The 14,863-nt window shown below is 42.3% G+C and overlaps 1 protein-coding gene and 1 non-coding gene across 14 annotated transcripts in view; one reads left to right on the top strand and one right to left on the bottom strand.

Moving 5' to 3' along the window:
• Positions 1–14,863, bottom strand: part of MCF2L (MCF.2 cell line derived transforming sequence like) — a 331,118-nt gene that overhangs the window by 212,917 nt on the left and 103,338 nt on the right. For 2 of the 13 annotated variants that reach the window (XM_077158725.1, XM_077158717.1), the window contains exon 1: positions 9,473–9,608. The exons of 10 other annotated variants lie outside the window; for them this stretch is intronic. In XM_077158725.1, coding sequence (XP_077014840.1) covers positions 9,473–9,551 — 79 coding nt within the window. In that variant the 5' untranslated portion in view covers positions 9,552–9,608. Of the gene's footprint in view, positions 1–9,472; positions 9,609–14,863 lie in introns of those variants that run through there. One more of the 13 variants, XM_077158722.1, reaches the window with a different exon arrangement.
• Positions 13,079–13,187, top strand: LOC143681852 (U6 spliceosomal RNA). The gene has a single exon (XR_013174907.1). It is a non-coding gene; the product is annotated as a U6 spliceosomal RNA (small nuclear RNA).

Raw genomic sequence — 14,863 nt, 5'->3', positions numbered from 1 at the left:
TTTTATGGCCTTAGAACTGTGTGGGTTTGTAACCTAGAAAATCCCCTTTGTAAAAGCCGATCCTTCATTGGTATGTTGCATTCTGGCAGCATTTGCAAACCAAAACATCTCCCTACCTCTCCATTCCCTGATAACATCTGTATCTTAGATTCTGAGTCTATGAATCTGTTTATTCTAATAATTTCATATCAGTGAGATCATACAACAGTTGTCCTTTTGTGCCTGGCTTATTTCACTCAACATGATGTTCCCAAGATTCAACTATGTTGTCACATGTATCAGGACTTCATCCTCTTTACAGCTGAATAATATTCTATTGTTTGTATATACCACTTTTTTTTTATCCACTCATCAATTGATGGACAAGTCGGTTGCTTCCATCTTTTGGCAACTGAATACTGCAACTATGAACACCAGTGCGCAAATACCTGTTCAAGCCCCTGCTTCAATTCTTTAGGGTTTATACTTACAAGTGGGATTGCCAGGTCATATGGTAATTCTATATTTAATTTTCTGAGGAAATGCCAAACTGTCTTCCACAGTGGCTACATCATTTTACATTCCCACCAGCAAAGAACGAGTGTTCCTATTCTCCACATCCTCCCCAACACTTGTAATTTTCTGTTCTTTAAATAATAGCCTTTCTAGTGGGTGTGAAATGGAACCCACTGTGGTTTAGATTTGCATTTCCTTAATGACTAGCGGTGTTAAGCATCTTTTCATGTGCTTTTTGTCCATTTGTATAACATCTTTGGAAAAATGTCTACTCAAGAATTTTTCTACTTTTAAAATTTCATTGTTTGTCTTTTTGTTGTTGAGTTGAAGAGCTTCTTTATATATTCTAGATTTTAGCCAGTATCAGATATTAGATTTCCAAATATTTTCTACGTTGTTGTTCTACTTTCATGATAAAGTCCCTTGATGAGCAAAAGTTTTTAATTTTGATGAGGTTCCATTTATCTATTTTTTTTCTTTTGTAAGTTTACTTTGGGTATCAATTCTAAGAGACCATTGCCTCATATGAGGTCCTTAAGATGCTTCCCTATATTTCCTTCTAGGAGTATTATAGTTCTCACTTTTATAGAGGTCTTTGCTACATTTTGAGTTGGCTTCTGTACATAGTGAGAAATCTTCATTCTTTTGGAAATGAACATCCAGTTTTCCCAGCACCGTTTGTTGCAGACTGATTTTTTCCCAATTGAGTGGTCTTTGCCCCCTGTCAAAAATCAGTTGTATATAAATGTCAGGGTTGATTTCTGAATTCTTAATTCAATTCCATTGGTCTACATGTTTCTCCCTGTTATTGATTTCTACCTTCACTCCACTGTGGTCAGAAAAGATATATTGTATGATTTCAATATTTTAAAAATTTATTGAGACTTCTTTGTGACCTAAGATCTGGCTTAGCCTGGAGAATGATTCCTGTGCACTTGAGAAGAATGTGCATTCTGTTGTTAGTCGGTGAAGTGCTCTATATAAGTTTGTGAGGTTTAGTTGGTTTAGACTATCATTCAAGTCTTCTATTTCCTTATTGGTATTCTGTCTAGATGATCTATCCTATTTTATTATTATTATTATTTTTTGCATGGGCAGGCACTGGGAATTGAACTTGGGTATCTGGCATGGCAGGTGAAAACTCTGCCTGCTGAGCCACCATGGCCTGCCCAATCTATCCATTTTTAATGCAATTTTACTGACATATATTCACACAACAAATAATCCAAAGTATAAAATCAATGGCTCACAGTATTATCATACAGTTGTGCATTCATCAATTTTAAAACATTTTCATTAATCCAAGAAAAAAAATAAAAATAAAAAAGCATCCCAAATCCCTTATCCCCCCTATTATTTATTCATTTATTTTTGTCTCTGTTTTAATACTCATCTGCCCATACACTGGACAAGGGAGTGTCAGTCACAAGGTTTTCACAATCACATGGGCACACAATAAAAGCTATATAGTTAAATAATCATCTTTGAGAATCCAGTCTACTGGATTACAGTTCACTAGTTTCAGGTATTTCCTTCTAGCTATTCTAATACACTAGAAACTAAAAAGGAATATCTATATAGTGTATAAGAGTAACCTCCAGAATGACCTCTAGACTCTGTTTGAAATCTCTCAGTCATCGAAAATTTGTTTTGTCTCATTTATTTTCCTCCTTTTGGTCAAGAAAGCTTTCTCAATACCACGATGCCAGGGACAGGCTCATCCCAGGAGTCATACCCCATGTTGCCAGGGAGACTTACAGCACTGGGAGTTTATTTGCAGCGTTGGCAGAGAGAGCGGTCACAAAAGAGGTTCTTTGGGGGTGACTCTTAGGCATAATTATAAGTAGGCTTAGCTCTGAGCATAAAAAAAATAAAAGGTTCTCTATTATAGAGGGGGATAAAGGGTAAGAAATTGGGTCGATTGAAATACTAGTAGCCAATGAGAGGGAGGGGTAAAGGGTATGGGATGTATGAGTCTTTTTTTCTTTTTGTCTTTTTCTGGAGTGATGCAAATGTTCTAAAAATGATCATGGTGGTGAATACACAACTATGTAATGATATTGTGAGCCACTGATTGCATATCATGTATGAACTGTATGTGTGTCAAGATTTCTCAATAAAACTATTTTAAATAAAAGAGGTTCGCAGGGGGTGACTCTTAAGCATAATTATAGGTAGGCTTAGCTTCTCCTTTGAAGGAATAAGCTTCATAAGGGCAGGACTCAAAATTAAGGGTTTATTAAATTGAGTGTCCCTAAAGCTTGCGAGATTATCAGGAATTCCTGAGGAGGAGAAATTTAATATCACCACATATTTACCCAGTCCCTCAAGGGAACTTTGCAAACACTTTTTAAAAAAAATTTTCTACCCCAAATACTCTGGGATATATCAGGGTATTACATTAACCTGTACAGAATAATAGGATCTCATCTCCTTTTCTAGATTCCATGTAATTATGTTATTTAAACAAACAGACCATACAGGTTAAACTAGATAGTGTGCTAAAGAAAATACAAATTTTGTTCCAAATAAATATCTCTTCCTTTGGTTTCACACAAAAGCTGAAGTTTTGAATTACAGTTAATATCACCATTACCCTGCATTCTGATTTACCTTAGTCCTAACCAAGTCTGTTTCATTCATATACCTAACTGAAGTCTGATATCTTTTTCAGCTTCTTTAACAGTTGCTATATGGAGTAATGTTGACTTTCATAGCTGCAGAACTCTCTGAGTCTCAGGTGTCACACAGATACGAAAAGTTCCAAGGAACTACCAGGTTATACACAAAGAGGTTAGCACCTCAGAATTTGGAAATAACAGTTTAACTCAGGAATAGGGTGCATGGGTGGTTTAGTGGTAGAATGTTTGCCTTCCATGCAGGAGACCCAGGTTCGATTACCAGACCATGTGCCTAAAACAAACAAATAAACAAAAAAGTCAGGAATAGATATGACTGCTTAAGAACTTAGAATCTAGGAACCTATGTAATAAGCCCTATTGAACATTCTGTTCTCTTGAATCATTGATTGATCCATCTCTGCCCATGTTCTATCCCCTAACCTATGCTCTTGAATTCAATTCTCAGCATGTGCTCATTATAATTAGTTTATATTAGTGAGGCTTCACAATGTGTGTACACCACAGTTTGCCGTCTGTTCATCCATCCCTATACGCTTAGGCCACTTCCATCTGTTGCATATCATGAATAATGTGGCCATAAACACCAGGGTGCAAATGTCTGTTCATGTCCCTGCTTTCAGCTCTTCCAGGTATATACAAAATAATGGTATTTGGGTTTGCTGATGCTGCTGGAATGCAATATACCGGAAATGGGTTGGCTTTTATAAAGGGAATTTAGTAAGTTACAAGTTTACATTTCTAAGGCCACAAAAATGTCCAAACTTAGGATCCAGAGAAAGATACCTCAACTCAAAGAAAGGGCCAATGATATTCAAGGTTTCTCCATCAGCTGGGAAGGCACATGGCGACCTCTGCTAGCTTCCTCTCTCAGTTCTTCAAATAGCTTCCCTGGGGGCGTTTTCTTTCTGGATCTCCAAACTTCTCTGTCTGTGTCAGCTCTGAAGCATTTTCCAAAATGGTTTCCTCTTAAAGGGCTCCAATAAGAACTCCACCTCAAATGGGCAGAGACACATCTCCATGGAAACTACCTAATCAAAAGGTTCCACCCATGATTGAGTGGGTCACATCTCCATGGAAACAACTTTATAAAAAAGATCCCACCCTGCAATATTGAATCAGGATTAAAGAACAAGACTTTTCTGGGGTACACAACAGTTTCAAACTGGCACAAAAGGGGTTGCAGGATCACATGGCAACCAACACTTAGCCTACCGTGGAGCCACCACACTGCCCTCCAGAGAGGCTGTACTATTCTAGTTCCCTATCAACAGTGAATAGCTATATCTTTCTCTCCACATCTTCTCCAGCACTTGTATCTTTCTGTTTATTGTTTTAAACAGCTTTATCCACACATGATACAATTCATCCTAAATAAACAAACAATGGTTCCCAGTATAATCATAATGCTATGCATTCAACACTGCATTCTATATGAGGACATTTCTATTTCTTCCGCAATGAAAGAAGAGGAGAAAAAAAGAGAATAAAAAATAAAATAAATAAAATAAAAAGGAGAAACAACAACAGCAAAAATCCCATACCCCTCCTTATATCCCCCTCTTATTGGTATTTAGCGTTGGTATATTGCCTTTGTTACAATTAATAAAAGAATATTGCAATGTTACTGTTAACTGTAGGCCCTAGCTTGCACTGATGGTATTTTTTCTATATACCACCTCATTTCATCACCTTGCAATGGTCATATTCTTTTGTTCTCCCTGATGTAAAAACTTTCTGGTATTTGTACATTTAATCATCATCACTGTCCACTCTATGTGTTGCTAAATTATACCGTCTCAGTCTTTATCCTCTGTCTTTCCCTCTGGTGTCATACGTGCCTTCTTTCAACCATATTCACACTCAATTTTGTTCATTATACTCACAGTATTGTGCTATCAACAAATAGTATCATGCTATCCATTTCTGGACCTTTACCATCAATCTTGCTGAACATTCTCTTTCAGCATCAAATATCCAATCTCTACCTTCTATCTCCTGAGAACCTGTATTCTTAACCTTAACTCTCAGAGTTTGCTCATTATAGTTAGTTCATATTAGTGAGAATATATAGTATTTGTCCTTTTGTTTCTGGTTAATTTCACTTAACATCATATCCTAAAGGTTCATCCACATTGTTACATGCATCATGATTTTATCTTATAGTTACATAATATTCCATCGTATAAATAAACCACAGTTTACCCACTTGTCCAATGATGGACACTTGGGCTGTTTCCATCTCTTGCAATTGTGAATAATGCTACTATAAACATCGGTGTACAAATGTCCATTCGTGTCCTTGCCTTCAGTTCCTCCAAGTATATACCTAATAATGGGATTGCTGGATCAGATGGCAATTCTATACTTAGCTTCCTGAGGAACCGTCAAACTGCCTTCCAGAATGGCTGCACCATTCTACATTCCCACCAACAGTGAATAAGTGTGCCTCTTTCTCCACATCCTCTCCAGCACTTGTAGTTTACTGTTTGCTTGTTTTTAATAATAGCCATTCTAGTAGGTGTGAGATGATATCTCATTGTGGTTTTGATTTGCAATTTCCTAAAAGCTAGTGAAGTTGAGGATCTTTGCATATGTTTTTGAGCCATTGTATTTCCTCTTCAGAAAAGTGTCTACCCATGTCTTTCTCCTATTTTTTAATTGGGTTGTTCGTCTTTTTGTTGTTGATCTATCCATTATTGAAATGGGTATATTAATGTCTCCTACTATTAATGTAGACTATTTCTCCCTTCAAATCTGTCAGTATTTGCTTCATATATTTTGGGGCTCTGCTGTTAGGTGGATATATATTTATAATTGTTTCTTCATATTGTTAAATTACTCCTTTATCAGTATATAATGATTGTCTTTTACTCTCATAACAGTTTGTGGCTTAAAGTTTATTTTACTTGATACTGGTATAACTACTCTAGCTCTCTTTTGTTACCATTTGCATGGCATTTTTTCAATCTTTTCACTTTCAATCTACTTATGTGTTTGAATTTAAGATAAGTCTCTTGTAAACAGCATATGGTTGGGTCATGCTTTTTTATCCATTCTGCCAATCCTGCCTTTTGAATAGATAGTATAATCCATTTACATTTAAAGTAACTACTGATAATACAGGACTTCTTCATTTTGCCATTTAGTCTTTGTAAGCATTATACCTAATTTTGTTCCTCAATTCTTCCATTACTGTCTACTTTCATATTTATTTTATTTTTTGTTTGTACCATATTAAGTCCCTTCTCATTTCTGTCTGGATATTTTAATTCATATATTTCCTTGTGGTTACCATAGGGTTAAACTTTTGTATACTAAATATATAACAACCTGATTTGATTTTATAACAATTTGACTTCAATAGCATACACATAGACTGTTCCCCCATCCCCCATTTTTTTTTGTATTTGTTGGAAATTATATCTTTGTACATTGTATGTCCAAAACTATAGATTTATCATTACTTTTTATGCATTTGAATTTTAGCACATGTAGGAAGCAAGACGTGGAGTAAGAAGATGAGGCTACATTTGAAGATTTTTCTCCACAGTGGTTCCCAAAGTTTGGTTCCTGGTTTAATAGTATCAGCATCACTCGGGAATTTAAAAATGCAAATCATCAGTCCCAACCTCCTGAATCAATAACCTTGGTTGTAAGCCCAGCTATTTGTGCTTTAACAAACCCTCCGGGGGACTCAGATGCATGCTCAAGTCTGAGGACCACTGTTCTCCTGCATTCCCTTAAGCTTTAGGCCACCTAGATCCATAACATTTATCCTCAGATGTTTCTTACTTTTTCACCAATTGCTACAAATCTAAAGAGAGAGGAAACCAAAACAGATGAAAATGCTGGAAAAGGAACACTACCAAATAGAAAGGGAGCTTTTGCTACAGGAAGGCTCAGAAGGTATATAAAATTAAAATTTTCAAGGTCAAGGGATACAGTTTCAGACAAGATGGGTGGCACGCTTTATTCTCCTTTACACACACAGACCAACCTAGATAATGAATGTTCTGGATGACTGCAATCATACATTTCTGAAATGAAAACGAGGCAACAGCAAGATCCTGACAAGCAGGCAACGATAAAATGGCTGTTAGGTCTGGGTTGTTGAAGTCACCAAAGGGTCCAGCCAGATACAGCTGAAATAGCAACACAGTGCTTTGAAAGGTACTGTCATTGTATCCAAGGCATCAGCTGTGACTTAGTCCTTAAAAGGGTCAGGACCTCCCACCCCGAACAGCCACACCAGGGAGTCCAATCAATGTCCTGGTCACATCAGCCCACACCTGCTACTATTCCTAAAATGACCCTGGAAGGCAGGGACAACTCTATGACCTCAAGTTAAAAGGCGCTCTGCTACAGATGGGGAATATTTCTGAGGAAGTGTTTGGAATTTAAACCTCGTGGTTAATTAGGTTTCTATTGACTTATATCCTTGTCCCTACAGGAGAATGTGTTCCATGCTCCCACACTCTTTGGACGGGACTGTGTCGATACCACATGATATACAGCCATCACATTACATTTTGTACCGTCTCCAAACCTAATAAATAACCTCTCTTCAGTGGCTCCCTCAAACAAACTATGCATTAAACACGGACCTGTGCTGAGGGAAGAGGCCAGTGTTCATGGGATGTAAGCCAGGGTATAAAAGCAGGAGTCCTCCCCCCTAATGGAACAATGCTGGATGTTCATAAACGTGGGCATCTGTAAACCAGATTTAAAAGAGCCCAGGTGAAATCTGCACTGGTTAGTTGCACATATGTGTCAAAAGGCATAGATCTGAGAGTTGCTGCTTAAAATGAGATCACAGTCCATATACAGAGGACCTAGCAGAGTGCCTGGCTGGCAATGCACTCAATAAGGGCCCACTATCACTATTGCTCCTTGGAGAGCACCTCTGAACAATTTAAAATGCATATACATCTTTCAGCACTCCCGAAGAAACCTCAGTCCATAAAAATCTAGGCAATGACATCACTCTCTGAAACAGTTCCCATTCCATACTTCTGACACCAAGCCAAAGGACACTGAGCAAAGGGTGTGAAGAGCTGGGCGAGGGCTTTCACCTGTCCCACCTCTGGGGCCAGTAAGGAAGTACCCCCCAGGAACCCCGCATTACACCTCATCCTTGACCACACACCAAAGCCTGCACCTAGCAAAACTTGATTTGAGCTTCAGAAATAGGCATCTACATCTCCAACAAGTAGGGAATAGAAGGCATAAAGATGGCTTCATTTTACCTTTTCTTTTGACTCATATACAGCAAACCCAGTAGCTTTAGTCACAAACATTATAATTAAAAATTGAATGTCTTAGAAAGTCTTGGTTAGACCAATCCACACAGTGATGCTTAGGGTGATTTCAACACTGCTTTGCTCTCAAAGTCCACTGGTATCTACCACTTATCAGAGACAGAAAGACAGACAGACAGACAGAGACATTACCCCAATGAAGCAACTGACAAATTTCTCATTTCCAAGGGAAGTATTATTTAGACAACAAGATAATGGTGTATAAGATCTAACAGTTTCAGGCAAAAACCTGGCAACTTACTGTTAATGGTATATCATTATTTCCTCTTCATTTCAAGGAAAACTAGTTAATGCCGACTCTTTCTCTTCGGTACAATACAGCATGAAAATTCAGATGTTGAGTGATTAGAAGCCAAGAGCAAGATACAAGCTGTCATCTCAATTTTTCAAAAATCTAAATGAATCAATCTGAACTGCTCTTCAAAGCTTACTTTACATAATCTTTTAATTAGCACAGAAAATGTGTGTCCAATTATTCTATCTTCCAACTCCTTATTTCAAACATTTGGCTTAGGTTTGAGTTATATTTGGTTGAGAATAAGAAGCAGCTAAATAATCCTGATTTCTCCTCCTTAAAATGATCTTCTGATAGCTCCACTATCCCAACACCAAGGCTGTAAAAACCCTTTGGTTCAAATTTTTCTCAATTTGTAAATACTTAGGCTTTCTGCAGTGCTATCACAGCAAATGCAATGGAAATGCAGGTTGAATGAGCAGATTTCAGACTAGATGAAACAAATGGTACTATACACAAATCTGTGATCAATAGATAGCTTAGAAAGCTGGTGTCACTAATTTGCAATTATTTGAACTATCCCAGGCAGAGTAAAATTAGGCTGGCAATCAATAGAAACAGATCAGTTACCAGACAAATGCCCATCACATCCGTTCTTTCCTGTTAGCAATGCTAGGGGGGAAATGAAGGCTGTTATACGAAAATTAGAAGCATTTCCCTAAAATTCAACAAATGATGTCAAGCTTAAGAATATATCATTTAAGACCAGCAGCTCCTCCTACCAGTGTGCCTGGAAACCGCATTTAATCTCTGCACCATTTCTTCTAGGGCCATTTCTTCATTTCTCAGCCAAAACCTCATCCTCCGATAAAACAAGAATGATCCACAGCAGATATGTTTCCCTCTGCACCAGGATTTTTTTTTAATGGGTGGGGTTGAGGGAGTGGGGAGGGGGCACGACTGGGAGAAATAGAGGGAGGGACTTAGGGAGGGGGAAACTACAGCAGTGCTTCTGAGCTCTGCATTTCAATTACTTCCGACGGATTGGTGCCCCCACCCGCAGAAAGAGAGGTGTGCGAGCCGGGGGCGCCTGCTGCAGTGCTGGCCCGGCGGAAGCGGAAGCGGCTCGTCGCCGGGCAGGAATGCACATCCCACCGCGGGCACCTGGAACCTGCGTCCTCTCCCCGCCCGCCGCAACGGTGGTCGCGCCGCCCGGGGACGCAGGTCACACCCAGGCCCCCGGAGCTCCGCGCCCCCCTGGGGGGAAGGCTCGACTGCAGGGAACGGGGGAGCGCGACAAAAGCCGAGTGAGGCCACCCCCACCCCACCCCCCCCAGGCCGCAGGACCTGGACCCGCCCGTCTGTCCCTCTCCCCCTCCCCCCTCCCCACCCCCCGCTTTACCTCCGGCCGCTCCCCCGCAGTCGCAGAGCCCGCAGCAGTCCAGCGCGGCTTCCCGGCGGCGCCACATGCTGCCCGGCCACCTTCCCCGGCCACCCTCCCGGCCAGGGGCGCCACCTGTCCTAAGGGCGGAGCGGGCGGCGGGGAGCGAGCCTGCAGTCCGGCGCCGTGGTCCTCCGACCCGCGGCGCGCTGGCGCGGGGCCACCCGGTTCATTCTAAACCCTCAGCCTCGCGGCGGCCGGGCGTGGAAGCTGCGCCGTGCAGATCTGAGTTCGCCATCTGCACCTTCGCAGCCCCGTGCGGACATGCACGAACGCCCTGGTCCGCGCCCTGGTCTCTCGTTGGCCATCCTTTTGTTACTTAGCGGGATAGGTTTCATTGCCTCGTGCCACCACCACTGCAGTTAAGAACGACTCGTTCCCACCAGTGGTTGGAGAAATTCCGGCCTGCAGTGGCTTAAGTTAAAACTGCACGTGTCGATGAAATTGATGTGTGCCAACATTTCGTGGGGTTGTGACTTTCCAGGCACTGAGCTGGGTCTGAGGGACACACAGATGAAGGTGACACAGTTTTTGCCCTCGCTGCATTCACAACGTTAGGGGCAAGAAGGATTTGGAAACGAATAATTACAACGCAAAGTAGGAAAAGGCAATAACCATGCATACAAAGTGTTGGGTAAAACTAAGAAATTGCTGGGATTTAATATTAGCTGTTTCCTGTGGTTCAGAGTAATCTGATGGGCGCCCAATGAAGGAAGGAGTGGCAACTTTTCCCCCGGTTAGCACACATCCCCTTAGCTGTCAAGCGCTGAAGTCAGCCCCGGCTGTGCCCACCGGGCACAGAAGCCAGATCGTACCCTCCCCACCCGGGCATGTTCTGCAAACCCTTCCCTCGTGGGCCTGCTCGTAACTCATTTCCCAGGCCAGCTTTGTGAAACCTCCATTCAACCCTCAGGAGCCCAAATAGCTTTGCCCCCAGCTTCAGAGAAAGCCACAGCCGCCAGGAAGACACACCGCGAAGTGCAGCCCCACTGCCCTCAGTGTTGTCACTTCTGCCCTCCCACCCACTCTCCGCCCCCCCCCCCACCCCGGTCTCAGGGCAAGGGCACCCACATTTGTCCTTGGTAAACACTGGGCCCCAGGCCACATTCCCTCAAGCCACCCCAGACACGTGCATATTGGGGAACATCCCCTCCCTCCCAGGTGTCTTCAACTTCTCCCTTTGCTGGCTGCCTTACCCCCGCACCCCTGGCTCCAGCATATAAGTGGTCTCCTGTCCAGTGGTTCTCAAACTTTAGCAGCATAGAAGTCACTGTAGTCTTGTGAAAACACGGATTGCTGCATTCCAGCCCCAGAGTTGCTGATTCCATAGGTCTGGGGTAGGGCGCAAGAATGAACACTTCCAACATGATCCCAAGGGATGTGAATGCTGTTGGACCACCCTTTGAGAACCATTGCTCAAGTCTTTCCCATCTTCAAAAACAAAGAGAAAAGGACAAAACCTTCCATCTATCCCATCGCTGTTCTCCTTTCCTTTCACGGGTTGGAAATTTCCCCTCACAGCCTCAGCTTCTTTCAACAGCCTTCTACCATCCACTTTGTACCCCGGATACATTTCTGGCTAATGTCATGTCGGTGACCAAGCTGCTAAATCCAGCAGCTCCTTCAGTGCTTGTGCCTGTTGATTTCCCCGTAGGATTTCACACTGCTGAGCCTCCTTTCCTTAAAAAGCTGTCTCCTCTGGGCTTCCAGGTACCGGCCTTCTCAATTCTCTGATTGTTCTTTCCCAGGTTCTTTTGTGGGCTTCTCTTTGACCTTGCCCCTTAACCAAGATTCCTGACCTCAGTTCTTCCTGTTCTCCTCCCACCTGACCCAGACAGCTCCACGCAGCCTCTGTGCTGCTGACTGCCTCACCCGCATTTCTAGCCTGACCGTCCCTCGGGGACCTCCAAACCACAAGAGTAGCTCCAAGGTAGCAGTCATCTGTGCAAGCTCCGTGCTCAGCGCCACATCCTTTTGGCGCGTCACCCTTGTCCCTCTGGGTCCCCGCCCCCACCACTTACCCACAGGGTCCTGTCCACTCCAGATCCCCAGTCTCTGACACCTTCCCACCTTCTCTCCATCCCCATGTCAGCTCGCATCAATGCAGACGACACAAGTCTTCCTGCTGGCCTTCCTGTCCCCAGTTGGACTCCCTCCCGGCCCTGAGCTCAGAAATAGCTTTAAGAAAAGCATATATGCTCATATCACTACCGTGCTTAAAACCTTCCAATGGCTCCTCGGGGAATAAAATCCAGACTCCTCATAAAAGATTAGCCAGAAATACATTTGGCTATAAATTGAAAACCCCACCTGCCATTCAAATTGTGATTTTATGACAACCGGTCCTCACACTTACATTCCATTAGGCTTAGAGTTGCTCCCTAGATCAGACAGTGAACCTCCAAAACCAACTGGCCAGTAGCTATAAGAGGCAAATTATTCTTCGTGACTACCTGAGTGGGGCAGGCAGGTGGCTGTTGAATGAATAGGTCACTAAGTGCTCTGGAGACATTAACATGTGCTTCCTTACTGGACAAATGCTTGGTCACGGGTTTAATCTGAGGAAGAATTAGAAGAGACATGGAATGTCTTAACTCCAAACAATGTCCATCTGTTTCTTTTTCAATCTCAGTCAAATCTTTCCTCCTCAAAATGGTACTCGCTTTCTATTAAAATCATTTACTATTAAATATCATTTAATATTTGCACAAAGCATAATACACAGAACTTTACCGTCCAACACAGACGCATTCCTAAGCACTTCCCGCGGTATGAACTGATTTAGTCTCCACCATCATCTTAGGAGACAGGTACTGTTTTTGTCCCTATTTAAAGAAGACACCAAGGCACAGAGAGGTTTACTAACAGCCATGATCACATAGCTAATAAGTGACAGAACTAGAATTCAGACTCAGGTGCATACAAACGCAGACAAAATATAAGTGTTATGCTCGCTTTGGCAGCACATATACTAAAAAACTGGAACGATACAGAGAAGATTAGCATGGCCCCTGCACAAGGATGACATGCAAATTCGTGAAGCGTTCCATTAAAAAAAAGAAAAAGGGTTGGCTTCAGGAAAACTTCGTTGTATTTCAGTATAAGTGTCATCCACAAGGCTCCTTACAATTAAATCTAGGACATGGTTAGGTAAGGTTACAAGCCAACACTGCCATGGGGCATGCTTTGTCCGTATGTCCCAAAGGGAACAGCCCTTCTTACTATTACAGCCACACCCCTTCTCCAAGCACAGGTGAAGAAAGCGAGCAGAACATGACCGTTACACCCACTGCACAAGGCCAGACGGTGCCCACAGGTGGCAAGGCACAATGTAATATTACACCTGGTACCAGATGCTTCCTCTTAGCAACCACACCAGAAACGGAGGCATGAAAGGAGGTAAGAAAAGGAGTGCTGGAAGAGGATACAGGGTCAGGTTTTGAGTAAACGTAAGAACCATGGATGCTAAAGAGAGTGAGGGGCACACCTGGGAGCCCACATCTTATGAGACAGATGGAAGAGGCCGGCAGGAAAGGGTGGAGGCATGGCTATTGTAAGAGGTCACATGAGATGCTGCAGCCAGGGCTTACTTGCAACTTGGCCACAGAGAGTAAAGGAATACAGGTTTTCTGCACTATCTTTATCCTACATCAAGGGAGGGAAGCAAACAAAAAAGGAAGGCTTGAGAATGACTCTCTGCAGAACTCCAGAATGGTTCATAACACATACTCATTTACTGGCTGGGAAGACCAAGCAGATAAAAAAATCTAACATAACCAAAGGATGCACTGGAGCCCTCTCCACAAAACTCCTCAGGGGAACTTCTGAGAATGTGCCCACTATTCCTGAACAATTACTTACTGGACGCATTACATGCCAGGACTGGGCACAGCTCTAGGAAGACAGCAGCGAACAAAGCAGATGGTCTCCCTGCCCTCATGGAGCTTTTGGTCCACGTAAGAGGAGAGGCGGACTACTGCCAAGGACACACGTACAGCAGACAAGCCACACAGTGACAACATCATGTGATGTCAGATGGTGAACAAGTAAAACCCTTAGAGGCTTCTGGCAGGGTTGTAAATTGCTATGACTCCTTTGGAAAACAACCTGAGGTTATTTGGGAAAGTTCAAGAGATGCTTGTTCCAGAAATGTACCCTTGCATATGTATATGATAGACATACATATAGACGTTTATAACAGCATTGCTTATTTAAGTAAAGCAGAAGGAAGAGGAAGGAGGAGGAAGAGAATGGGGGAAGGAGCAGGGAAGGGAATAGAGGAGGGAGAGGAGGAAGGGGGAAGAAAGGAAAGAGCAGAAAAAAAGAGGAGCAGAAGGAGGAATGAAAACAACCTAAATATCCATCAACAGTAGATTGGATAAGTAAGTTGTATAAGTGTCATTCAATGGGAAACTATGCAGCTTTAAAAACAAATGATTTACAACACTTGAGCAGAAAAAATAAGTTGCACAGAATACATAAAACATGAGTCCATGTATACCAAACTCAAGAACAGGTGAAATTAAGCTATACAGTACTTAGAGACACAAACAAGTCAGACTACAAGGAAAAGCAAGAGCTTGGCAAGCCCTATTTTAAGAGTTGAGTACATCTGAACGCAAAAAGCACATGGACTTCAAAAGGAATGACAACGTTCTTTTCTTTAACCAAGTATTGGTTACCTGGATGTGTAATATATTCCCTTTGTAAGTCTTAAATATTTTGTAACAGT

Source organism: Tamandua tetradactyla, chromosome 4 (assembly GCF_023851605.1).
Source record: "Tamandua tetradactyla isolate mTamTet1 chromosome 4, mTamTet1.pri, whole genome shotgun sequence".
Taxonomy (NCBI): Eukaryota; Metazoa; Chordata; class Mammalia; order Pilosa; family Myrmecophagidae; genus Tamandua; species Tamandua tetradactyla.
The sequence above is the reverse complement of the archived record's forward strand: the minus strand, read 5'-3'. Positions and strand labels throughout refer to the sequence as shown.